Source organism: Pyxicephalus adspersus, chromosome 2 (assembly GCF_032062135.1).
Source record: "Pyxicephalus adspersus chromosome 2, UCB_Pads_2.0, whole genome shotgun sequence".
Classification (NCBI taxonomy): Eukaryota; Metazoa; Chordata; class Amphibia; order Anura; family Pyxicephalidae; genus Pyxicephalus; species Pyxicephalus adspersus.
In genome coordinates, this window is record NC_092859.1 from 96110443 (window position 1) to 96137235 (window position 26793).

General features: G+C 35.2%; 1 protein-coding gene across 2 annotated transcripts in view; it reads left to right on the forward strand.

Annotated features, from left to right (window-relative positions):
* KCND2 (potassium voltage-gated channel subfamily D member 2) overlaps nt 1-26793 on the forward strand; it is a 219033-nt gene extending 192240 nt beyond the window's left edge. For both annotated transcript variants that reach the window (XM_072401565.1, XM_072401566.1), the window contains 2 exons: nt 9261-9505; nt 14160-26793. In XM_072401565.1, coding sequence (XP_072257666.1) covers nt 9261-9505; nt 14160-14337 — 423 coding nt within the window. In that variant the 3' untranslated portion in view covers nt 14338-26793. The remainder of the gene's footprint in view (nt 1-9260; nt 9506-14159) is intronic.

A 26793-nucleotide genomic window follows, 5' to 3' on the forward strand; every position in this document is an offset into this window, starting at 1 on the left:
AATGCATTGTGCCTCTCCTCTGTTCGTAGTTGTGATCTTTGGCCACCTTGATTGACCCAGCAGGGATGATATAACTTCCACACAAGATTTTGTTCAGTATCAGCAAGTGCAGGGCAACACGAGATTGCCTGTATCCTGACAACAAAGAGACTTTGTGTTTCAAACATTTTGTTGCAATCATAGGAACATAAAATGTATTGATTTGGTAATAATATCGTTAGACAGTGCCAAAATCTATCTACAGGAGATGACCTCTGGGGATAGGATGTACTGTTCACCACAGCTGACATCTGCCTATACATCTGAGAAACACCCTCAAATTTATACATACCATTTAAATACAATACATACTTTACATTTTGCTTCTGGATGTACAAGCTGTGTAATTATGCACTACAGTGCAGGATAAATATCATCAATTTACAGCAGTTCCACTCCATTGGGCTCCTTTAGTGAGCCAAGAAGAACCTGAAAAAGAGGAAAACTGTAACCACCATGGATTTATATTTCTTTGGCATCAATGGCTTGAAATATCATTAGTTAATATGGGTAACTACAGTTGTGCATAATATTGCCATTTGTTTAAACCAGGCAGGTTCAGAAACAGCAACTTTAATTATAAAATAAAAGATTGGCAATTTATCTAGTTTAAAAAAATGACTAGCTAGGCTGAGAAAAAAACAAGGCTTAGCACATTCCAACTGTAGAATCTGCTGTTGAGGTAGAAAGCAATGTGAATGTTCTTAGTAATGCTCCACAGGTGTAAATGCCATGAACATGGGTAAAATAAATACAAGAGAGCCATAGTTCTGCTAATTACTGAACTATCAACGCACATTTTATTATAAGCTAACCTGTTCTTTTAGTTTAAACATTACGTGAATCAACACACATTATCTGCTGCCACATTCACCCTGACAAGCATGAAAAGCTAGACAAAGTAGCCTACTCTTCTGGAGACTAAGCCAGCTGCCAGCACACTTGCCTTGTATCTTAAACCCTCCTAAATCAGCAGTCAGGAGCATACAAAACTTGCTTTATCATTCAACTGAATGAGTTTGTGTTGTCCTTGACTATACAAATTTTTGGCAGGCAAGGTTCCTTAGAACAAAGGATATTTATCAGCCTGTGAGAAGACAAATCATAAAAAAACACATTTCACATAAAGACTGATATTAAAATATGTGAATAACTGCAATCAACTAACATAGCCATAGCTGAAATGCTACCCATATCAGACTTTCACATCCTTATATTATCCTGTTTTATAGAAAAAAATACCATTCAACTGAGCAGTAGTTAGATTTGGTTGTTATTCACTTTCCTTCATAAGGAAAAACATTCATTTGTTTGTGAACAAACATCTTTTCATGGAAGAATATTTTCAATTTATTGACTCAATTCTTAGGCTTAAAAACAGCATCTGTGTTATTACTTAAAAGAAGCCTGTAAAACTATTTGTGCATTTTTCAATAACAGCATTGTAATAAAGACCCAGCTGTATCATTGTGTTCAAACTGTTTTCAATTCAAAGATATGCTTTGCCTTTTTTGAGCCACCCCTCTGCAATTATGCCTAATGGTGTTTGTCATTGTTGATGGGGGTCTATTCACAGCTGTTGTGTGTTTTTTTTGTATACAGTGCATTATGGTTAGCCATCTTTCCAGATCAGGTTAACAGTGCACTGGTGTCTATGGTGCACACCATGCCGCCTTCCCAAACATCAGCAAGTTTTGTATACTAAGATGATAAGTGAATTTAATTAGCCTGAGTTTCAGAATAATTCTGATTCTTTTAAGGAAGTTATAAATTAAAAATTGTATTTGTAATGTGGTTGTACTTGTAGCGTGAAATCCGAAATAGCTAATGTAAGTGAACACTGATTACGAGGGGAACAGATTTTATGTCAGCATTCTGCAGTATTTATGTGAAGCATCTCTCCCAAATTATTTATCTTTCTAAATCACAAGTCTAATTTAAACTGAGCAGAGCAAGAGCTTTTTGTAAACACTGGTAAACTATGTGCTGAATTGAATCTCTTTTGATATAGTTTTATGAAAAAATGTATATGTATTCATGTCATGATACTGTAGGTAAACATAGCAAAGGGAGATATTACAGTCATGATTATTTGGCTTCTATGGATATTATGTATTATCTTTCTGCAAGAAAACAGATGGATTTTCTTAAAAAGGCAGGTTGTTCACCAAGCATGGCTCTACCAGAGTAGTGTGCATTCTCAATGCTGTATAATCCCACCTTTTGTGGAAATACACCAGTGAGAAGAACCTTGTAACACAATACCTAGCAGTGGAGAAATGTATGTAAATCTATAACCAGAAAAATAGAGGGCTGGATTTCAGGGGGATTGCTGTTGGATGAAGTACATTTTTGACAGTCGTGAAAGGTCAATATATGAATATGCTGTCAATGTGTGTGATGATGTACAGCGAGGGAAATAAGTATTGAACACCAACATTTTTTTCAGTAACTCAATTTCTAATGGGGCTACTGACAGTTTAAACCAAATGTTGGTAACAACTCTTGTAATCTACACATAAAAAGAAATCAAAACAAATATGTTAATAAGTTAAGTTATGTGTAATACAGTAGAATAGCACAAGCAATAAGTATTAAACACATGAAAAAAGGTGCAAAAAACATAGAAAGCCAATAAATCTGCTGAAATATGTCAGTATTTAGAAATAAATTGATCCCCCTATCAGTGAAAATTAACATCAGGTAGTTTAATCCTAATTGATGGCGTATTAAAAGGTTTCTCATCACCAAGGTATCAAACAAGAAGCTTGTGATGGATAAAAGCCTCTCAAGACCTTTACAACCTTATTGTTGCAAAAGATACTGATGGAATCGGTTACAGGCGTATTTCTAAACATCTGAATGTTTCAGTAAGCACTGTTGGAGCCATAATCCAGAAGTGGAAAGAACATCATTTGACCCTAAAATGGCCATGAACAGGCACTCCTCAAAAGATCACTGCCAGGGGAGTCTAAAGAATAATCAGAACAGTTGTCCAAGAGCCCAGTATCAATAGTGGAGAGCTTCAGAAAGACCTGGAATTAGCAAGTGCAATTGTGTAAAAGAAAACAATAAGTAATGCACTCCACCTATGCACTATGGCTCTATGCACACTTTATGCACGATCACTGAGCAAGACTCAGGCTGTTGAAGAAAAAGTATGGTGAAGCCTATTTTAGGTTTGCTTCACAACATTTGGATAAGCCAGTGAAATACTGGTGAAATTTTTTAACTGGATGTCATTGTACACACCATGTGTGGAGGAGAAATGGCACTGCAAGTGACCCAAAAAACACCATACCAACATTGACGTTTGGAGGTGGGAACATAATAGTGTAGGCCATTTTTTCAGCCCATGGTAGTGGCAGACCTCATATAATTGATGGAAAGATGAATGGAGAAATGTACCAGGATGCTGAAGATCAAATGAGGGTAGATATTTTGCCAAAACAATGATCCCAAACACACAGCCAAGGAAACTCAATTGGTTTCAGAGAAAGAAAATAAAGCTGCTAGAATGGCCCACTCTTAGACTTGAATCCAATCAGTTCAGTTCAATGTAAAGAACTAAAGATCAGAGTTTATAGAAGATCTGAAGACCTTTTCTGTTGAAGAGTTTGCCAAAATAACAGAGCAATGCATGAGACTAGTTTCTTCATACAGGAGGTGTCTTGAAGCTGTCATTACCAACAAAGGTTGTTCTACTAAGTATTACCTACATTTTAGTAAGTTTGTTCAATACATATTTCCTGTGCCATTCCACTTTAATACACATAACTTCACATATGGACTTATTTTTGATTTCTTTGTATGTGTGGATAACTTGGGTTGTTACTGACATCTGGTGTAAATTTCATGTCAGTAGCCACATTAGAAATATAATTACTGAGAAAAACAGTGACATGTTCAATTTTTATTTTTCCCGCTGTATATGCTGCTTGTTAAGTAGTAGGTATATACTGCAGTGGAGGGTAAATACATTGCTGGGAGGGAGAAAATGTAAAGTATATTACCAATAACCAATAGCAACAAAGATATATTTAGGACTACCCTTCCTAAATTGTGACACTTGTTAGTCACAGATCCCCACTGTAGGTTGTGCAGTAAGGGGAATTTGTTTAGCTGTCTTAGGTGTATAGATATTATTGCCCTCAGAGTTTCTAGTCATCCTGTCTATATCTGGTGTAGTCTTCTTTCAGCTGTAAAAATAGTATGATCACTATTACTGCTATTTTAGGCCATGTTTGTTTTTTTACTTACTACTACACCACCTTATCCATCTTTTGCTAGGATGATGAGAAAGAAATACACTAAGACAGGAAGGTGAACTAATGAGAACAGAGTGGTTAGTTAAAATCATATTAAAAATGATAAAATCTAATTTCCTGTCCTCATCTTTCTACTCTCTGTACTAGCACTGGTTCAAAGTATTGAACTAACTATGCTGAGAGCTCGCCTGTACTACTTTAGGTTGAGATAATGACAGTAGGGAGGTAGCTGGGAGCCCCATCAAAATTTTAGACATACCATATGCCGGGGGTTTTTATTGGTCTTCTATATAACTGGCAAAAAAATCCATGTGGAGATATTATTCCAAAATTGACTCAATAAAGGTACCTCTTAAAATAAACAAGTTCACAAGCAAAAAGTATAATAGAATTGTGAATACCTTGCAGTAAATTCATCATTGCATACAATATTTCAGAATGTAAATGATATTAACTGGACCACACTTCAGTGGGTCCACCAACCATTCCAATGAATGTATGGTTGTGGCATGTCAGATTCAGCAAATATATATGAACATATATGGAATATCTATCTAGATTCCCAAAAATGTAAAAAAAAATAATGCACGTTAGGATGGCGGAAATTATACAGTAATAAAAAAAACAGAAAATACCATCTTTTGCACCTGTATTGGTTTGTTTTGTTTTTATTAAGAACATTTTTATTGAAGAACCTATTATGACTAAATAACAGACCTTCCAGTAGTCCATTGACTGTAAGTCCTGGCACTTCTGAAACTTTCTGTGTATTCAGCTGGGCAACCAAATCCCTAACATAACAGCCTTTGTGAATGTTGCTTCATATAGCTCATACCAAGAGAAGTTTGCCTCACATTCTCTCGCATACTCCAGAGAGTTGGTCCAATCCTATGTACCAGGTGTATTCCTCTCCAAACAGGTGTCTTTTGGGAGTAATAAATATTAAAACTACGCAAAATGACAATTAGATCTGATTAGATGGCCTGGCCACTTTCCAGACAGGTCACATTTAGCTATGCTGGCAGGCTTTGTCAGGGCTTGATCAACCATCCCCACTGTCATATATAGAGAAACAACATTAAAAAACTTCCTTGGTGCTTATGTCTCAATGTACCGAACATTTCCTATCTGCATGAACTCTTCCCCTCAATGTCTGAAATGTAGGGCCAGGGAACAGATCTTCATTATTTACTATGGGATTGCCACAAAATAAAATCTTTCTGGAGGACAGTTAAAATATGCAACACAATTCCTGTTAATTGTGTGCCTCTATCCCCATTGTGAGCCATTTTGGGAAGCTGCATTTGCATGGGGTTTGTATAATCAGGGGTGGCAGGAGGCTCCTGTTCAATATCTCTGCATAGATCTATCCAAACCCCTCTTGGACACCTTAAGAAAAAATTCTGTATGTTTTTCAGATGGATTGGATAGAAGCTTCTCTCAAGAAGGAAATTCAAGTTCCTAAATTTTTTAAAGTGTAAGAGTTATACATTGACACTCTTCCGTCACTAACAAAACAAAACATTGCACAATTATTTAAACTGACATCATGGTATGCTTCTAGGCTGTTGAGTAATGATCCTCCGGTGACACTTGATAATGTAGATAGTTCTTGATTAGTTGTTGCCCTTCAGCCATATTTTAGGTTTATTTTCTGTTTTGGTTGGTTTGTGTTACCATTTTTTGTTAATATGTATTTGTTTGATTTTATCATTTTACTCTCCGCCAACTTGTTTATACTGATTGTAATAATTTTTTTGCTTTTGTTTGTCATCCTCAACAAAAATAAATAAATACACATAAAAGCATATTCACCATCTAGTTTGAGGTTAAATGGGTAATTTTTGCATTGTATCTTATTACTAAACATTTTGATATTTGACTATATTCTTTTTACATTAGCTTCCTTGTGAACTACCTTTATTTCAGATAACCGTGTTGCTTCATCATCACAAAAAGTTTTTCTCTGAAAAAATTCAGGGAACTAATTAACCATAATTTATACTATTTAAATAGTGTACATACTATAAGATGATTGGTCCAGCCATACAATACAAGCTAAATTCTTCTGTTCATAGACAGTTGTCCATTCTAATACAGGGGACCATTATTGCTAATTAGTGATATAACACTGCAATTGTCCCTATGCTGAACAACCTAAAGCAAACCTAAAGGCAATTTTAAAACAAAAAATCTTGCCCAAAAGCAGGCCAGGAGTAGTTGAAATCAATACCCTCATAACATAGTGAAAGCAGAATCACAAGGATACATGGGATATGAAAAACATAAATATTTATACCCAGGAATTATAGCTGAATGTAGGGGAAGAAAGAGAGGTGCAGAGATCCCCCTGGAGAGGATAGGCTTTACAGGGGAGATGGAGTACTCGGGGAAAAAGCGTATGGTAAAAAAAAGTAAGGCAGTGGAGATAATGATCCGTGGCGGGAGGAAAATAATCGGAGTCTAGCAGAGATTACTGTAGCAGGCCAAAGTGCTGCAGCAATCGAGGAACAGGGAATCAGCTGAATGGATCAATGGGGAAAGGGGTCACATGAGTAGATTACACGCCATGTCAGGAATAGATTGGAACACTTGCTGCAACCTCATGGAAGTTATCAGAAAGCAAGGACCTGCCAGTTCACATACACAGCTACCAAATTTACACAATTTGTGAATGTAATTGTAAGCATATTAGCTGATGATTACATTAATTTTCAGAACCAATTAAGGGCAAATTTAGGGCCAAACGTCAGGCATTTCGTGAGTGTAAGTTCATAAAGTGATCCTAAGCATAGAAACAGTAAATGCAGCTGTCATAAAGCCTATTGCGGTGGACAGCTGCAAGTAGTTTCATTCTGCTGTGAGCTCTATGTGAATGGCAGGGAACGGTTTAAGGTTAATAATGCTGCCAGACTGTAAAGGTAATATGAACATAACATTTTAAATTATACAAAATAGCAGCATTTAACATGCATCAAAGGCTGCCGCTATACCACAAGACACATTATGAAAATTTGTAAATTCACCTGATTTCACAAGGAACATGTTATCAGGTCCTGGTAAGCCAAAGTCAGAACTCAAATGCAAGTAAAAATAATGGGCTATACTATCAGTTTTGCTGTTTTCTTTATCTATATATATCTAAACTCTTGGCATATTTAAAAACACCAATCAATGCAGTAATATATGTTACATGGTAGATACTTACATTAATTCCTGTAATTGTTTAAACAAAACTGGCCTGCAGAAATTAGACTCTGTTGCGGTGCACATGTTTAAAGTGATCATTTGCTCTGTAGAAAAGCAATATGACCAGAAAGGTGACCATGTTGGTGCAAATCCAATGCTGCTACTGCTGTTAAGGGCAAAGATATGGTAATCTGTCTGGCCCAGGTAGCTGTATCCACTATTAAAAAAGCTTATACTTTCTATTATTAACTTATTCAACATTAAAAAAAGAATAGCATAAGAATAGGTAAGTTCAATAAGTGTATATCATAATTACATATTTTCTCCAGACACATACAAATGAAAGCAGGAAGAATAAACAAATGCTGTGAATGTAAGCCTCAAATAGAAATGATTTGGTGAATGTCTATAAACATAATGTTATCATGTTTTCTATGTCTTTTTAATTTAATAGTCATTTTATAAATATTTTTGGGGTATTTATATTTAAAAATCAGTGAATTCAGCAATTGTTCTTTGCTGGAGCATTTTACAGGTCTAAGTGTCTTTAATGACAGTGATTGATTCCCCATCAGAGAATGTTTGGTGAATGTCAAATTCACTATTTTATAGAGACCTGTTTTGTAGAGACCTCTCAATAGTATCCCCTAGCTGTTATGTAAGAAAATGTTCATGTAAGAAAATGTTTCTACCTGTGTATACTGCATATGGGGAAAAAAAGCATACAAATAATTAGATATTGATAAGCTAGGATGTTTTTGAAACCTCACATACACATTAGTGTGTTTCTTATTTCAATCAAGTAACTTCAACTTAAATATTATTAACTGAAGGTGTTTAAAGTAATAAAAACTGAACATGTAAAGCTGAATATAATCTACATGTACGTGAGTACAGTTATATCACTGAAAGATATGAAGTATGTAATGACCTGGAAACAATGGAAACAATCATATTATGACCACATTTCATATGATTCAATATATATACTTAGTGATAAAACCACATACATAAAAACTAGGAGAGGGAGTGACTGCCTGGGGCTCTTAGTATTTTAGTGCAACTTTTTGTAGATAATTGTGTTTAAATTTCTATCATAGCAAAATGCGAAATTACATTTTATGTGGATACTTGAAGGCCCCCTACAGATTTATACAATGATAGTACAGGTTAAAAAGCAAATTGTATTTCCCGCTGTGCATTTGTTTAATGACTTGATTCAGATTTTACAATAAGTACCTACTGATGTCATATTTAGATTTTTTAAGGATCATGTCACATCACTAATTTATATGCAGACAGCCTCTTGTTGGTTGCCACTAACAGGACTAATGTTCTCTACTTTTAACGAACAGAAATAAGACTATGCTGGAACATGTAATAAAATGCACTGGTGCCTTAAAATGCACTCACATATGATTTTTTGTTTTTATAGCACCTTCGGATCTGAACTGTAAAATAACAATTTTTTAATTTTGCAATTTGTTTTACTGTTCTGTCATTGTTCTAATTTTTCTTTTTCCAAAATTGACGTTTTCATAGAGCATCACAGTAAAGTTTGAAACGTTTCAACATATTGCAGTAACATCTAATACCCAGGAATTCAGCATATTACAAAAAAGTTTGAGCATTAAGGCATTCCAATGCTCTTTTAATATTTGTAATAATGTTACATTATGTAGAACCTTCTTGCATTTTAGTATGATACTAACTTATACTGCGTGAATTGTGAATAATGTATGCATATTTCTTTTCATGGCCTAGAATCACGAATTTGTGGATGAGCAAACCTATGAAGAAAACTGTATGGAAGTGTCTACTATAAATAAACCAAGGAACCACAGTCCCTCTTTATCTTCACACGGCAGAAGCTTTTGCTGTACTAGACGGAATAAAAAGAATCTACGTATACCAAATGCTAATATTACAACATGCAGCCACCATGGAAGTCTTCAAGAACTTAGTGCTATTCAGATTCAGCAAATGGAAAGAACTCCCTTGTCCAACAGGTGATTGTCTACAACCTAAAATGTCAGTTGTATTTTCACATTATGTGTAAGAGCGTGAGAGTAACGAATTGTGTTAATGAAAAACTGTGCCAGTTTACCAAATTAAGTTGGAACTATAGTTCTTGGTGGTTAGTGAGGTTTTTTCAATTATAGCACACACCTTTTTTTAGCTCCCTCCAGGTCTAGGATCCAATCAACACTGTATCCCCGAAGCCACCATCTTTGCTACCAAGTATTCCAGGTCCACCACAAACCTCATCAACAACAGGGCGGGCACTGTTTTTGTAACATATGATTTACTTTGTCCCCAGCATCTAGTTCTATTTTTTGGAGATGCAAGAAATAGAGCTGGGCTCATCACTTCATGGAACATTCAGCCTGCAGTGTAAGCAAAAAACAAAATGCCTCCAGAAGCAGACAAAGGGGTTTTTTATTTAAATACATTTTTCATGTCTCCTTCACCAAAAACTTCTACCTGGAGACTTTTTGTTTGTTTTTTAGTTTACTTCCACTTTAAAGCATTCAAGTTTCAACTGTAAATACAATATAGCTCTCTATTATCTTATTATTAAAATTGCTACACTTACTTTTTTTTGTTAGTTCTATCCAGTAAAGACACCCAAACAATTCCATCCAGTGAACATGAAAAAAGTAAAGAAGTCCAGCAAACAGAAAAAACTGCCAAGCAACAATTAACTCACTAGCAGCTGTGAATAATTACCATGTGTTATATGCAAATTGGACTTCCCTAATTGGCTGTTTATAAACCCAATAATAAATATTCATTTAGATTGACTTTCTGTCCTGATGTCTCATGAACTCCCACTTGTTGCAACCAATATGTCAACATGTTCAGTAATTGCCTGAGATTTTTAATCCCAGTTTCTGTGCTTGGCTGTGACAGCTGCAAGTAATGAATAAACACAGGGACAGCACAGGTTTATGTTTAATATCATTAAGGTACCCATATTCAAAAGTACTGTTGTCATTGAAGGGACAGGTACTATATAGACTTTATAGGAGGTGATCAAACAAACCCTACCACTGTCACCCAATCTGAAAACCATTCTGCCCATAAATAATTTAGCAACTCATGGACCTAATTCTGGATGTTGTCTGATATATTGTTCTGAAATGCAAGTTGCACATGTTTTTACAGTTGTATCTCCTAGCTGGACTTAGCAGAATTGAGTATACATGAAACCTGATAACTACTACGAGAAACCATTTCATTTAATCCCATTTGGCTACAACGGAACATAAGATAAGTTGGGCAGAAGATTTATGTGTGGTGAACTGCACATGAATTTTCCTGCATGAAATGGTATATCCATTAAAAAAGAAGATATTTCCAATTGTTGTAGCAAAGGATATGCTGAAATTCTAGGAATCACTTTAATCAGGGACATCTAGTTTTGGTACTTTAAGGGACTTAGGGACTTTTCTTTTTTAATTTTAAGATGTGCTAAATATGTTATATAAAATTCTTTTGCAGTTTTCAGTATCAACATGCTATGATTAGGTTAAAAAATTAAATATGGATAATTTGTACACCTTGTAAACATTTAATTACACTTAAAATAAAGGTTGAATATGTAAGCTGCTGTTAGAATGGGTTTAACACAACCTTTGCTCAAAAGAAAGTTGGTATCTTAGGTACATGCCTATTCCACGCCTCTGTGCATATTTGGCCAGCAAGTGTCAATCAGTTAGGAACTTTGGTCTATTTTTCTTACTATGAATCACTGAGGCTATCCACATTGATGGCCCAATGATTTAAGCCATACAAGGCTGGTCAGCATTTGCATGTCATCGCCAGATCCTGGGCTTCTGAGATACCTTAATAAAAATTACATTAAACAAATGTATGAGAATGTTCTGAAGAATATAACAAAATAAACACAGTATTGTTATTACACTGCCTCATTTTGCATTGTACACCATATTTATAAATGTACTGTTTGGCCACAAAAAGCTTTGATGGCATACACTTATTGTGCTATCATTTTGATAAGCCTATACAATGTCTCAACATTTCTTTCTGCCCAAAATTGCAATTATTTATTTCCAAGGTTGTGTATTGATAATAGGAGACCACTATCACCACACACACTGCACATTCAAAGGATTCTCAGTTGATTTAGGTTCAGGCTTGGTGACTTTTTTGGCCAGCTAATGTATGTGTATGTATATGTGTGTGTGTATTTATATATATATATTTGCCCAATAATTCTACTAATAGGTATTGGTAATATGGTCCCTTGAAAAAATTGTGTAATCACTACAATTGTAGGATGTTCATTTAGATGTTGAACTTTGTTGCATAACATCACAGATATGATAGACCAGTCTAGAAGATCTATTGATCTAATTACAGTGGTTACCTCCAACTGGGAACAGGGTCCTAGTAGAGCTGCCTGCTTTTATCTATAGATCTTGAAAAAGCTTGCAACAGGCTTACATGGTGTTACTTTTTTACTTTCCTAAATGTGGTGATTTGGCGGTGACTTTTTGCAATTACTAACTAGCCTACATGAATCTCCAGAAGCACAAGTCTCTTTAGAGGGCTACCTGTCCAAAATTATTTCTATTAGGAGACACTGGATAGGGTTGGATATGGACCAATTTTTACAATTTCCACAATAAACTTTCATGTGGATTGCAATCCAGACTGTTTACTGTAATGTAACATTTACTCCTTTAACTACCCATTATCAGTGTTGTTACATTGTATCCCAAGCAAATACATAAAGAGAGGAGAAACATCTCTCTGTTAATAAAAGTACTTGCATTTTATTCACATTTTTGTGTTGTGAAATGCCTACAAATATCTCCTAATGAGCTTTTTTGTCCTACAAAACCTGTTCCAATATTTACATGGAACTCTCCCCTTGACCCCCTCCAGTCTGGTTTTAGAGCTGCCCACTCCACTGAAACAGCCCTTACTAAAGTGGCCAATGACCTCATCAGAGCTAAGTCTCAAGGCAACTTTTCCCTGCTCCTTTTCCTTGATCTTTCCTCTGCTTTTGACACTGTTGATCACCCCCTTCTAATACAAATCATGCGCTCCATTGGTATCTGTGACACTGCTCTCTCTTGGTTTGCTTCCTATCTGTCTGACTGTTCCTTTCAAGTTTCTTTCAATGGTAACTCCTCCTCACCCACTGTCCTCCCTGTTGGTGTCCCCCAAGGGTCAGTCCTTGGACCGGTTCTCTTTTCTCTGTACACCTCCTCTCTCGGAAGTCTCATATCCTCCCTTGGCTTACAGTACCATCTGTATGCTGATGACACTCAAATCTATCTGTCCACCCCTGACCTGTCTCCCTCAGTCCTGGATAAGGTCTCATGCTGCCTGTCAGCCATCTCATCATGGATGTCTGACCGATTCCTGAAATTCAACCTGGATAAAACAGAACTCATCACCATCCCCCCCTCAAATTCAAAATCTCCCCCTGACCTATACCTAACTGTTAACAACTCTGTTATTCAGCCCTCCCCTCAGGCACGTTGTCTTGGTGTCACCTTTGACTCGGCCCTCTCATTTACCCCCCATATTCAGAACATTTCCAGGTCCTGTCACTTTCACCTACGCAACATCTCCAAAATCCGCCCCTACCTGTCCCCTGAGACCACCAAACTCCTTGTACAGGCTCTTATCATCTCCCGTCTGGACTACTGTAACATCCTTCTCGCTGGTATTCCACTAACCCGACTCTCTCCTCTACAATCTATCATGAATGCTGCAGCCAGACTCATCCATCCTTCCCTCCACTCCTCTTCCGCTGCATCTCTTTGTAGTTCTATCCATTGGCTTCCATTTCACCTTAGAATCAAATTCAAGTTCCTGTGCTCTGCCTTCAAATCTCTACACAGGTATTGTCCCACTTACATTTCTGACTTGGTAAAAAAATACTCCTCCTGCCGCTCTCTCCGCTCCTCCAATGACCTACTAATGACTTCCTCACTCATAACCTCATCACACGCACGGATACAAGACTTCTCTAGAGCTTCCCCAACTCTCTGGAATGGTCTTCCTCGTCCTATTCGGCTTGCTCCTACTTTCTGCTCATTTAAAAGAGCGCTCAAAACCCATTTATTCAAACTTGGTTAGTCTGTCATTTGCAATCCCTATTTAATGTACAGCGCTGGGTAATATGTTGGCGCTATTTTAATCCTGTTTATTAATAATAATAATAAAAATAACAATGGATTGGAACTTTAAATGTGATACATAGTCACCTATATTTTTATGCATTCTTTATTATTTTTGGAGGTATTTTACAATGCCAGAATGCTGGGTTGTTGTGTCAAAACTGTGCTTTGTTTTTTTGCAAAGTAAAATCTGAATGAACATTCAGCTAGCGTACTATTTATAAAACAGGGTATCTGACATGATTACTTCAAATATTCCCTTTAAGAATCAATTACTGCAATTGAAGCGCATGGACCTGGAGGATTCCCATGAAGGAATGTCTGATTCCCTGTTTTATAAATAGAGCTCCAGGAGTAGTGATTACACAGTTTGTTCAATATTTTTGCATCAATCAAATAGTTTAAAAGTGAATGTTTGTGTATTTTTAGATTCTAATAGGTTAAATAGTTATAAAATCTATTGTTGAATATGGTTAAATGATCCTTTTTGACTCTTTTACAGCCGTTCCAGTTTAAATGCCAAAATGGAAGAAACAATTAAACTAAACTGTGAGCCACCATATGTCACAACAGCAGTAATAAGTATCCCAACACCGCCAGTGAAAGCCCCAGAGGAAGATGGTAGATCAGAGTCCCCTGACTTCTCACAAAGGAACATTGTAAGAGTATCAGCACTATAAGACCTGCTCAAAAAGGATTTTTTTTTTAAGAAATAGATGAACACAAAAGCTGCAGTCAGCCCAGAAAGAAACTGAAACAGTCAAAGCTTTCCATGACTTTCAAACAGTAAATTATTTGCATACTAATAGGACAAGACAAACATATTTGAATATTCCAATGGGACCGTATAACAGATCTTCCAACTGAGTATCCGTGTGACTACATACATGAGCACAATGAAAGATTGCCCATTGAAATTTTCCTTTTTTTTCTTTGCAAAAATAAACACTTTTTTATATGAAAATTTACAACAAAAAAAGCCTAAAAGGAACTCTTTTGGAGTACTGAACACAGCATTATGGCAATGGAAACATTGTGATTATGTTTTCCCTAGAGGGGAACATTGAACGTTCCATAGAGTAATGGGTATGAAAGAACATGCAAAGCAAGTAAATTTGTACTTATTTAAATGACATCAGCAATGCATGCAGCTATTCTTCAGAACAGGGATTTTGGTAATTGAGGCTGTTTCGACCAAACGTTATTTTAGAAAAAAAAGCCTTTTCAGTGCTTTCACAACAACTGGATAAATAATGTTTACAAAACAAAACGTTTTGGGGGAAAAACAGTATTTATAAAATCTGTTGCATTATGTGTTGTAAAAATATATATATATTTTTTTTTTTCGATAATGATGATGTTGTTTTATTGTTGGTTTATCTTGTTTTGCAACAGCTGCAATACCTGTGTGTTTACTACATCAGAAGTCTGTATTTATTTTCTAATTCTTAACATTTGGGCGACAAAAAAAAGTATGTTTTGACACCGGGAAACAATATCTGTGCATACAGATTGATATTTCCTCTGTTACTTTGTGTTCATTGAAAACAAAAACATGAATTTGAGCAAAGGTAATAGCTATATTAGCTCAGTGGTATTTTTTCTACCTGAAAGATTTTTAAAAAACCCTCAGTGTGGAAACTGCATGATAACTGATTGTATTTAGTCTTGAATGCTTGCAATGTTAATGCTTATTCTTTTTGTTGTACGTGTCAATATTGATGTTTAACATTAAAGTAAAGAACATACTGTATATTTGGGATAAAGTCATTGTAAGAGAAGGCCCCCCATCCCAACATAAACCTTTATATGACAGATATTTACATTTATGAATGAGAGTATGTGTGTTTTTAAAACTTGGACATATTCAGTAAGATATTCAGAATTCATGTGTTTGTTTTTTTACTGACTTTTTAGGTGTTAGGAGCAGAGCAATCTGCACATCTCCATTGCTCTTTGAACTGGATATTGGATAAGCTTGCCTCCTGCATTACACTGTTGTACATAATACCAATTTTCTTTAGCCCTCAATGCAAAAAGCTAGACCTGTTGTTAAATTAGGAGTTCCATTATGTTTTGCAAGTTAGACTGTTGACATTTATTTTAACTAAATTCTGCAGAGTTTTAGGGATTCAGAAATTCTCTTTTTTCAATGCAAACACTTATGGCACCATATTTTCAGTTACTGCAAGTGCCCTACTCCACATAGTTGTATACTAAAGGGTGTGCAGTGAGATATTCACTATATTCTAAGATAGGTTAATATTAAAACAATACAGTATTCCTTCCTCAGCAACTAATCATCCAGCCAGTTACATAGTTAGGTTGTTAAAAGAAGTCCATCAAGTTCAACCACTAGGGATTAAACATATCCCAGATAAAAACCCTATGGACATAGTTGATCCAGAGAAAGGCAAAAAAACCCTGGTACAATATGCTCCAACAGGGGAAAAGCAGGTATATTCTGTGCTTCTAGAAAAGCATCCAGCTTTTTCTTAAAGCAATCTTTTGAACTTGTTAAAACTATTTAGTGATGCAGCCTATTCCACATTTTCACAGAGCTAACTGTGAAGAATCTCTTCCTTATCTGTAATGCCCCCTCATCTTTTGTAATGACCTTAAAGTGAAAAATTGGGAAGAGAGTTCTCTATATATTGACCATTTATATATTTATACAGGGTGATCATATCCCCCCTAAACATCTCTTCTCAAGGGAGAATAAAATCAGTTCAGCTAATCTCTATTCATTTATTATTTTATTTGCCCTACTCTGCACTCTCTCCAATTCCACAATGTCCTTTTTGTGAACTGGTGCCCAAAACTGCACTGCATATTCCAGTTGTGGTCTGACCAATGCTTTGTACAGGGGCTGGATTATGTCTCCATCTCTGCAATCTAGTCCTCTTTTAATACAAGAAAGTACTTTGCTAGCTTTTGATATTGCAGCTTGGCATTGCATGCTGTTAAGTCTATGATCTACCAGAACCCCCAGATCCTTTTCTATTTGTGACTCCCTAAAATGTATTCCCCCCAGACAGTATGAAGCATGCATGTTGTTAGCCCCCAGATGCATAACTTTATATTTACCAATATTACATTTCATTTGCCGTTTGGCTGTCGAGTCAAACAGTACATCCAGGTCTGCTTGTAGATTATAGACATCCTGTATGGACCTAATTGTAGATTATAGACATCCTGTATGGACACTGAACCCTGGGGTACACCACTAATAACTTTATACTATTCAGAGTATGAATCATTAATTACAACTCTGGATTCAATCTTTAAGTCAGTTCTCTATTCATTTACAGATTGACTTTTCTAAACCCATAGACTCTAATTTGCATATTAACAGTCTGTGGGGTACAGTGTCAAATGCTTTTGCAATGTCCAAGTACACTATATCAACTGCTATCAATTTTGAGCCTCGTTTAAGGCAATGAAACTGCTATTAGCAATTTGGACTTGAGTTTCATCATCTTTCTTTTTGTACACACAGCTCAAAAAAAACAAGTGTTTAGTAAATCTGCCTTTTCTTTATCCCCAGTTACCAACCCCGAGATATCCTTAAGGGGCCTACATGCTCAGATCTGATCTTTGTGCTATTATTATATTTTAAAAAAAATGTGGGGGTTTGCCTTACTTTCTTTTGCAATCTCTTTCATGTTTTGCACATTTTATTTCCTTTTTACATCTTTTGTTATATTCGTTATCATTTTCAAATGATAAAGGTGATCCCTCTTTTTTATATATTTGGAATGCCCCTTTCTTATTCTTTATGGCTTTTTTAATATTAGCCGTGAGTCACATAAGTTTTAATTTTAGCTTCTTAAAACATTCCCATTTCTGTTCTGTGTTTTTTGAGGACAATATTCCCTCCCAGTCCAAGTCACAGAGAGCCCCCCTTAATAATAGAAAAGTTTTACATTAAATAAAATTATATTATGGTCATTGCTACCCAGATTTTATTTTTTTATGTACATTTGTTATAAGCTCTGCAATGTTGGAAAAAACTAGGTCAAGCAGAGTATCATTTCTAGTTGGGGCTTCTATAAACTGTACCGTAAAATTATCTTGTAATAAATTCATAAATGTCCACCCTTTTTATATTTTCCTGTAGTGCTATTACCCCAAGTTGTGTCAGGGTAGTAAAATCACCCATCACTAGCACTGTTCCGGTCTGTGCAGCCCTTTCTATCTATGCAAGTAATTGAGGGGCCTTTAGTAGACTCCAATAATTAACTGTGTTAGTGTGCATCCCCATATGCAACTCTACCCATAATGTCTCAAAATCATCACATGTTCCATCAACAATTTTACATTCACTTTCAGATCATCTCTCACATACAGACAGACACGACCAACTTTTCATTTTAAGGAAATAAATATGAGAAAGACTAATGATGGCTATTGTGGAAATCTAATATACAGTTTACTATAGATGCATTGCAGGGATCAAATTAGGATCCTTTACTAGACAGAGTGCTCTTATCAATAACTAGTGTTACTTAAATAGTCAAAATATTAATCTCACACATGAACAACAAAATGAATGTTTAGAAGTGTCTTCTTTTGACAAGGTATGTTTACATTGGAGCTGAGACCGAGAAGTGTGTCGAACCCCGGCACCAGCCGACAGTAAACCATTTGGTTGAAGTGATCCAGGCCAAAAAACTATTCTATCAGTCCTCCTGATTATAGAATCCCCATTTAATCCCCACTCAATCTTTTACTGGAAAAAATATCTCTTTGATGTTCATATGGATAACTTTGCTTTATGTATTGTTGTTGGTTACAGCACTACTTGGCTGAATAAACCTGCTTGTATAAGGGATGTTTAAAAATAATTGAAGTGTAAAATATATATTTTATGTAAGCTGGGCAATGTGGACCTTTTCTCAATAATAACCTTGTGATTGATTGGGGGAACAGCCTATGATCTGAACAGAACTGTTATGAAAAACATCAGGAGCAAGAAAAAAAAATGAAAGGTTATATTGCCTAGTCTGCTTGGATATATTAAAGTAGATAACAGATATAAAAATATAAATATGTATGCACTCAATAATTGCTTAAACCTTGGATAAAATGATTAGCACATTTTATCTTGTTACTCTAAAATACAGTAACTTGCTAACCATTCATTCATTGTTGGCAATGACTGCACATTTATTTAATATTACACTGGGGAACACATTTTTTGTTGAGTTTCTTACACTTATTTTTTTACTAATTTTTGGGTGGTGAATCCAGAAATGACCCCAGTTTTTTGCTATTGCATCCAGTTTTTGCGATACAGGGTACCCTCCGTTTTTGTAAAAAAACATACAAATTTTACAGACAATGAAAAAATAATGAAATAATAACTTGAATGTACTGTTTATTTAAGTTTCTTTTGTTCATGCAAAGGATTTATTGTTACTCTATGACATTTTTTTTACAGTAAAGCATTTGAAAATTGATCGGGTAAGCGGTTAAGGTAAAAATTTACGCTTATAGATTTTCCTGGAGTGTTCAGTGTTAGAACAATCCCGCCAGATGCTCCAACTATAGTCAGCCATCATATGTACATCCCATCTACCCTGATACCATCCTTTCATGACCTTCAAATCTTGGTGGAATCATTCACCTTGCTCATCACTGACTGCACCAAGGTTTTCCAGGAGGTTAGAAAGATGGCTAAGCAGAAAATGCACCTTGATGCTCATATTGCAACCAAGCATTTTGTAGCTCTCCAAGAGTTTCTGGACAATTTCTGTATAAGTATTTGCTCGTGTGTTTCTAAGAAAGCCCTAATGAAATGTTCATCTTTGATGAGCTGCTGAATCTGTGGACCATAAAACCCACCGGCCTTTATTTTTTCAAATGACAGGCTAGGAAATGCCAAAATGAGGTACTTGAAGGTCCCCTTCAGTTGGCAAAGCTTTAACGAACTGCTTCATCAGACCCAGTTTCATGTGCAGAGGCAGGAATATAATATTCTTTCTATCAACAAGTGGCTCATGTAGAATGTTTGGATCACCTGGTTTTAGGGCAGATCTTGGAGGCTAATTCCTTTCCATCCAATGCCTCTCACATGCTCTGCTGTCCCACATGCACAGATAACAGGCATACTTGGTGTATCTCCGTTGCTGACCAAGAAGGAAGAATACCATTTAAGGTCAACACAGATGACCCAATTTAGTTGGTGATATTGCAACAACTCAATGACTCTCTTTACGTCTGCATATTCTTCAGTTATAGAGTTAAAGGTTGGAATTCCCAATTGCCATGGTATGGCAATACACAAAGCCACTGTCAGTTCTAAAGTACTGCCGAAATTAAATTTCTCTAGTTCGAAAGTACGATACCTTTGTTCCTTTTTCAAGTACGTTTTTCTCACGCAGTCTTGATGCTAGGAGTTCTTAAGCCTTCTTCGATAGTCCCAATAATCACGTGCCAAATCATTCAACTCATGCTGATCAAATCCCTTACGAACGGAGTCCTCTTCAATTTCAAACTTTTCATCCTTATTGTCACCTAGTTCATCACCATAAACATGTTCTTCAAGAGAGGGTACTGTAAAGAAAACCGGCACTGGGATTTCATCTGAATGAGCCACTGGGCGTGTAGCTGATGGTAGACTAGGATACTCTGTGTTACATTTATTTTTCTTGTTATATCCTGAAGTTTTCACTATACAAAAGTAACAGTCACTGAAATGTTTTCTGGCTCTTGCCAAACCATAGGTATACCAAATGGCATCTTATCACGTGTTCCCTTTGTCCAAATCTGTAAACCCTCTACATACTGTTTGCACACCTTATGAGGGGCCCAAGACTTATCTTGGTCACCAAGTTTAACTTTGAAATATGCCAAATAGGATTGATCTACAAATTGCTGATGTTCACCCTTTGACTGGGAATGGTGAAACTGCCACAGATATAACAAAATGAATCAGGGTTGTTTAGGCACCTACAATGAGAAACAGCAGAGCCAGCCATGATCTGAAAGAAAGTAAATGCGTGTGTAAGTAGAAAAATCAATTTTGCTTATACACCAAGTAGAGCAGTGCACAACCTTTGACCACACTGTCTTGCATGTAAATGAATAACCTATACAAATCCACACTACAGTAATCGCATTATTATAGGCGATAGAGAAAAAACCTGACGTGATAGAAGAAAACTAACTGCACTTTCAGAATCAGCATACCTATTTTAGTTTAAATAAGCTTAAAAATTAAAGTCAACAAAAAATTTGTTCAAAATTGTTCCACGGTGTTATCAATCAAAATGTAGACTAGATTAATTTCCAGAGTTGTGATCTTTATTACTTAAGTATTAGTTTATGGGGAAAAGAAACCACAAACAAGAGCAAAGCAACAGTGAAAAAAAAAGAATGAAATCAAGTTTTCTGCTTGGTTGGAATGCCAATAATTAGAATTTTACTAGTTTTACTAGTGCCCATGTGGCACCTAATCTAGTCAAAGAATGCTTTAAAGTTCTAGCAACTAGTTTATGTAACTAAAAGCATAATCATTTGCACCTGCTTTACATACAACTTGTGAAACAGAAAATAATTAATCCATAGGTTAATAATTATTGCTAATATTGCATTTTGTTATAAATTGACTACATCCTGGTAGTCTTTACATCTGTAATGTATTCTAGCTCTGCATTATGTCAAAGCTTTAATGCAATAAGAAGAAAGATGCTGCGTTCTCAACCTTAAATAAAAATGTAGATTTTTTAAGCCACAAAATGTATTTGTAGAGATCAGTACACCATTATGGTAAATCCGTGGTGTTGAGAGGTCCTTTCCTAATCTGTGGTTCACAAACTCGACTTAATGCAAACCTATGATCATATTGTGGCTAACTCCTAAATAATATAAAAAAAAGCATCCCCTTCAATCTTTACCTCAAAAAAGTGTTCACAACGTTTTTGTGATCAATTGCCTAATAAAGTGTATTTTACTGCTCTACCTAGTATCTGTTCATGAGGAATTGTGTCACATTACCAAAAATGGCAGAATGTTTTTTTCTTCTTTTACTAAAACTTTATATGTATAGCATTGGTAGTAAGGGCTGAGTTTGATGACACAGGCAAAAACATTATTTATAAAGTCCTTTAAAATAGTTCCCATGTTGAAAGGTGTTAGAGCTACAATGTCATTAAATTACTGAAAGGGATCATACTGGACAACATAAAATGATATTTAGATATAAAAAGTAGTTTATGGTCGTTTAATAGGAGACTGGTGTTGTAACAGCAAAACTTTGCATATCAGATATCTAATGACTATTGCCTATAAAACCCCCTGCTGCAAAAAGTTATTTTGTACCTTTTTAAATAGAGGAAAAGCCATATATACATACTTACACACCATGGAAAAAGAATATTGAAATGAGTTTTGCGTCACTGCTTTGCACTTCAAAAACAGTCAACTCAAAACTGTACCTGTAACCGTAACTGTACTGGAAGCCTTAGGTTTTAAAGCAGAGATGCTCCTCTGTAAAATCAAATGTTGATTATTTTTAATAGTGAACTACAAATAAAATATTCAGGCATTCTAATCCTTATCAGCTGGAAAGCGCATTTAGGCAGCGCTCTTCAGAATCATAAATTCTAAAAGTCTAGCGGCCTATGTGCAATTATTGTATATTGCTGTAGCACCTACATTATTGTTTTGGAATGGTGCACGTAACAAAACAAAACTTAGCTATATATAAATGCAACTTTGTGGGATAGATACATCAGTTGAAAAAAAAAACATACCAATACCTTGTAGAAAATGTTTTTAGTTTAGTTAGGCAGAACAAACTGTCATAACAATGTACAGTTGAATACCCTTGGGACCCTTATCGATTTACAGTAAAAAGCTGGCTTCTGTAAAGTAAGTAAACATTATTTACTTGGAATCCTGTAGAGTGAGTCTGACAAGGCAAAGAATATTGCTAGAATATGTATTAGAATTGAATCTGTAAACATGTAGAATTATAATAATTTAGACCTAAGATTATTGTCAGATTAACATTCCTATTGATGGTGGTAATGTGCCAGCAACAGGAAAACTAAAAAGAGCACTCTTCACTTATGATGAAAGAGTGCAATGCTTTGGAAGGATGTGTTTTTTTCTACTGATTCTGTTACTAGTGAATTTTTGGCAGTGACAAAATTACTACTAGTACTAACAGAGTCATGCACTAATAGTACTAAATACTAATACAGTCATGCCCCTTTGGGCTTGATTTATTAAAGCCCAGAAAGGCTGGAGAGGATACACTTTCATCAGTGAAGCTGTGTGATACGAAAAAACCTGGAATGGATCTGGTCCATGATTGAAAACATTTGTTATTAAATAACAAAATATTTTTAAAAGTTCATTCCAGGTTTGCTAGATCACCCACGTTCAATGGACTTTTATGTTTGGATTCTTGCTTTTCTTCATGGCTGGTCAGTTTAATTTGTTTTGTCATACATTCATCTATATAAAAAAAAATGATCAAACATTGACAGGTAAACAAAGGTTGAATAACTAAAAAAATCATTTCTTCTTTTAGTTTTTAACACTTGAGAAAACTAAAAATAAACTAACCTTATTTAATAAAGGTTTTTTATTCTTTTACATGTAGAATGTTAGTTATTGCTGAATGTTATGTTCACACAAAGTGTACTTGTGCTGTGCCCATGTAAGAAAAATAGCAGATCAGTATTTGCCACCTCAACCAGCAGGATATGGTTTATTGTTCTGTGGTTAAGAAAAGAAATATATCCAGAACTTGCCCAAGTCTAAAGTATGGGGAAACATGGTATGTTTGGTGATTTGTAGTTTAGAGCCCAGTTCTTTTATCAGTTACTTTATTAATTAGTACATAGTAGTACAATATCAAGAAATTATCATGAAAGGGAGTATTTAGTATGCATCACAACACAAGAAAACACTAACAAAATTTGGAGAGATAATACAATCTTATTTCTGATGGCAGAAAACATAAATATGCTTACCAATTATTATCTCCCTATGCTAGTGTGAATTATTCAGATTCTTTTTGTGGGATTTGTTTTTCCTTTATCATTAAAATTCAATCAACATTAACTACAAACAGAAAATTAGCATTAGACTTTTATTCAAGCATGTTTAAAACATACCTTTCAGGCACTTGTGTTAGTCACTGTTTTCCTTTGTAGCCCTCACCGATCGCTTTTGTAACCATTTTAAATCCTAGGCCCAGGGTATACATGGGGCCTCATCTCAAGATAAGATTTAGAAAAACATAGTTTAATGCTTAGCCTCAACTCCATAATTCAATCGATAAATGTAGTAGTACCTCTGGCATTTAAAGGTTGAACAGGGTGTTTGGTATAGTGCCTAGAGGTAGTGTTTCATGTTGGCTTAGATCCAAAGGGCTTAGTGAGTATCGATTTGAAGGCCATGGGCCCATTCATACTTTGTCATTCTTCAAAGCTGGCAACCAGGAGTGGAGATTTTATGCAGAAAGGACCTACAGAGCCTTTCATGCAATAAAAGCCTACCTGTCTCTAATGGCAGTAAAGCTGTAGTTACTCTAAAAAGTGGGATGAAAGAATCGTCTAATATACTTTAGCAACTTTTCTAGTGATATGTGCATTTATTATGTAAATAGGAAAAGCAAAAAAAAATGTGTTCACTGAAAATGCTTCATTCTATCCCTTTAAAACATCAATACACACACATTATAAACACATTTAGTTTTCTTTTAACACTAGAAGGATAAATTAATCCTTGCAACACCAAGGCTGGCAGTGATAGCATTTCCCCACAAAGTTGGGTTGGTGATAAGTTTTAGAAGAAGTGATTCTAATTCTGTGGTAGACAACAATTGGTTGAGACCAAAATGTATTAAACAAATGTAATTCTGTTCACTGTATCATTTATACCTCTGATTAAGGTTGATATTATGTGGATCTATTTACACATCTACCAAGTACAGGTGGCAAGCATATAATGAATAATTCAGCATTGAATAACACAACAAAAGCAGCAATAGCAATAGAGTGCAGTAAACCATAGCAGCTGATAAATTATGCCATTAAGATGGTTATTATAATCTGATAAATAAAAGTTGATTGATGTGTCAGGAATTATTTTTTGAAACTATGCGTTCAACCCCTATGGTCCTTAGGTGGCTAAATAAAGCTTATCCGTGACATATGTATCTAATAAAAACAATATTAGGGCTCTGTAAATATTGCTGTATATGGAATTGGCCCAGTAATTAGCTGGGCATGATTCTGGGTCTCCCGGAGGATGGCCAGGTTGTAACTGTTTGGTACAATAATACAAAAGGTCCCCAATACCTACAGTCCCTATGCTATTTTCTTTTTGTTACTTCTACTGCATACCCTGGTCTGCCATTCATCATATGAGGCTCTATGGAATTCTCTTTGCTTCTTCTTCTTATACAAATATTAAGTCACATGACTGGGCACTTAATATTTGTAATAATAGTGTTCCACTAGCTTCACAGTCCCAAATATCTTCTATCTTCTTAAGACAAAACTTGCTGTTATATACAGTACTGTGAATAGTGAAACATTACCGGTTTTTCATAGTAAATAGAAACTATAGAGGCTGTTCACATAACCACAGAGTAATGCAGGATTTCATGCCAAATTGTATGCTGGCTTGATGGCTAATTTAAGTTTTTACCTGTGTTATAATTAAGCAAAAAAAAAAAAAAGAGGCTTCTGTATGACTACATATACACCACTACTTATCACACAGAGCCTTTATACAATCCAACGTGTTTGGTGTTGTCTACCATTCCCAACCGATTAGTTAGCTCATTAGAGCTCGTCCAGAGTGGACTAGAGCAAGTTACCATAATTATCACATTTGCTGCTCTACAGATAGAGTCTCAGTTTTTTTAATGGATTTTATTGGAATCGGATCCAATTTATTGGAAATGGATTTATTAACATCAGGTATATAAAATATTTCATCTATTTTGGATTCTTCTCAGTCAGCCGGTGGTGTTTCAGGCTTCATTTCTCATTTGCTGTAAAGTCTTTTGCTTAAGCATCATTGCGGGGGTTCTTACTTTATCTAAACTTTCATTCAGACAAAAGAAAAATTAGGTAAAACTTAGACATCCTTTGCAGTGTTGTCTCTTAGTTAGCCTATAGCGCTCTAATAATGATTTTTCTTTAAAAAAGAAAAAAAAAAGATTGAATACATTGTTAAAACAATGGGGAAAAAACATCTATTGTAAAGTGTACAAACCACAAATTAAAAGTGACACAAAAGAATTATAGTTTTCCTTTTACATGAAGCCTGTTACATTTATGATGCCAGCATTGCACCTTTCTAAGAGGGCACCTTGGTGGGAGTAAATTACCACAAACATTTTTCATAAAATATCAACAACAGAACCTAAAAAAGAAGCTTTACATGGTGCAATGTAATAATGATGCCCCATGATTGCTAATAACACTCAGATATTCATCAGGTTATCTCATTAGTACATTTCTGATTTCTTCTTGTATGTTTTAGATGCTTTAAATGTTGTTTTGGTGGTGAATGACAGATGATTGTACACAATATGTTATTAAAATGTAAATTAAATGTAATTATTTCTGTGTTTCATCTAAAGCAACTGAGCTTATTGTTTTGTGATTTTTTTTCCTTTGAAATTCAATTTTGAAATGGAAAGCAAGCGTAATGCATACATTATGCTGAAAGAATAGACTATGAGGAATATTTAAATAAAACATGCAAGTTCAGAAGGGACAAAAAGCTTCTGCGCTAGATACATTATAAATCATTGCCATTACCATTTGTATCATTAAAAAAATTAACCACTGAATGTTTCAATTGTCAAAAAGAAATTTATGAAAGTTTTACTCTAAGAATAATTTTTCAATAAAATAAAAAACAATAGGACTGTGGTGTTGTGGTTGTTATGTGAACACAATCCCAAATTGCTGTGTTTGTGTATGAGAGATTACAATGTAACAAGATGATTTTGTAGAACAAAAAGTAGATTATGTTTGAATTACAAATGAAGAGAACTTTCAGCTCTGTTCATAGGGAGATTAGCAAATCAGGTTGTTTGGGCTTTTTTTGTGTTTTCTTTTTTTGACAAATGGTTTAATGTATTATTTATAGGTAGT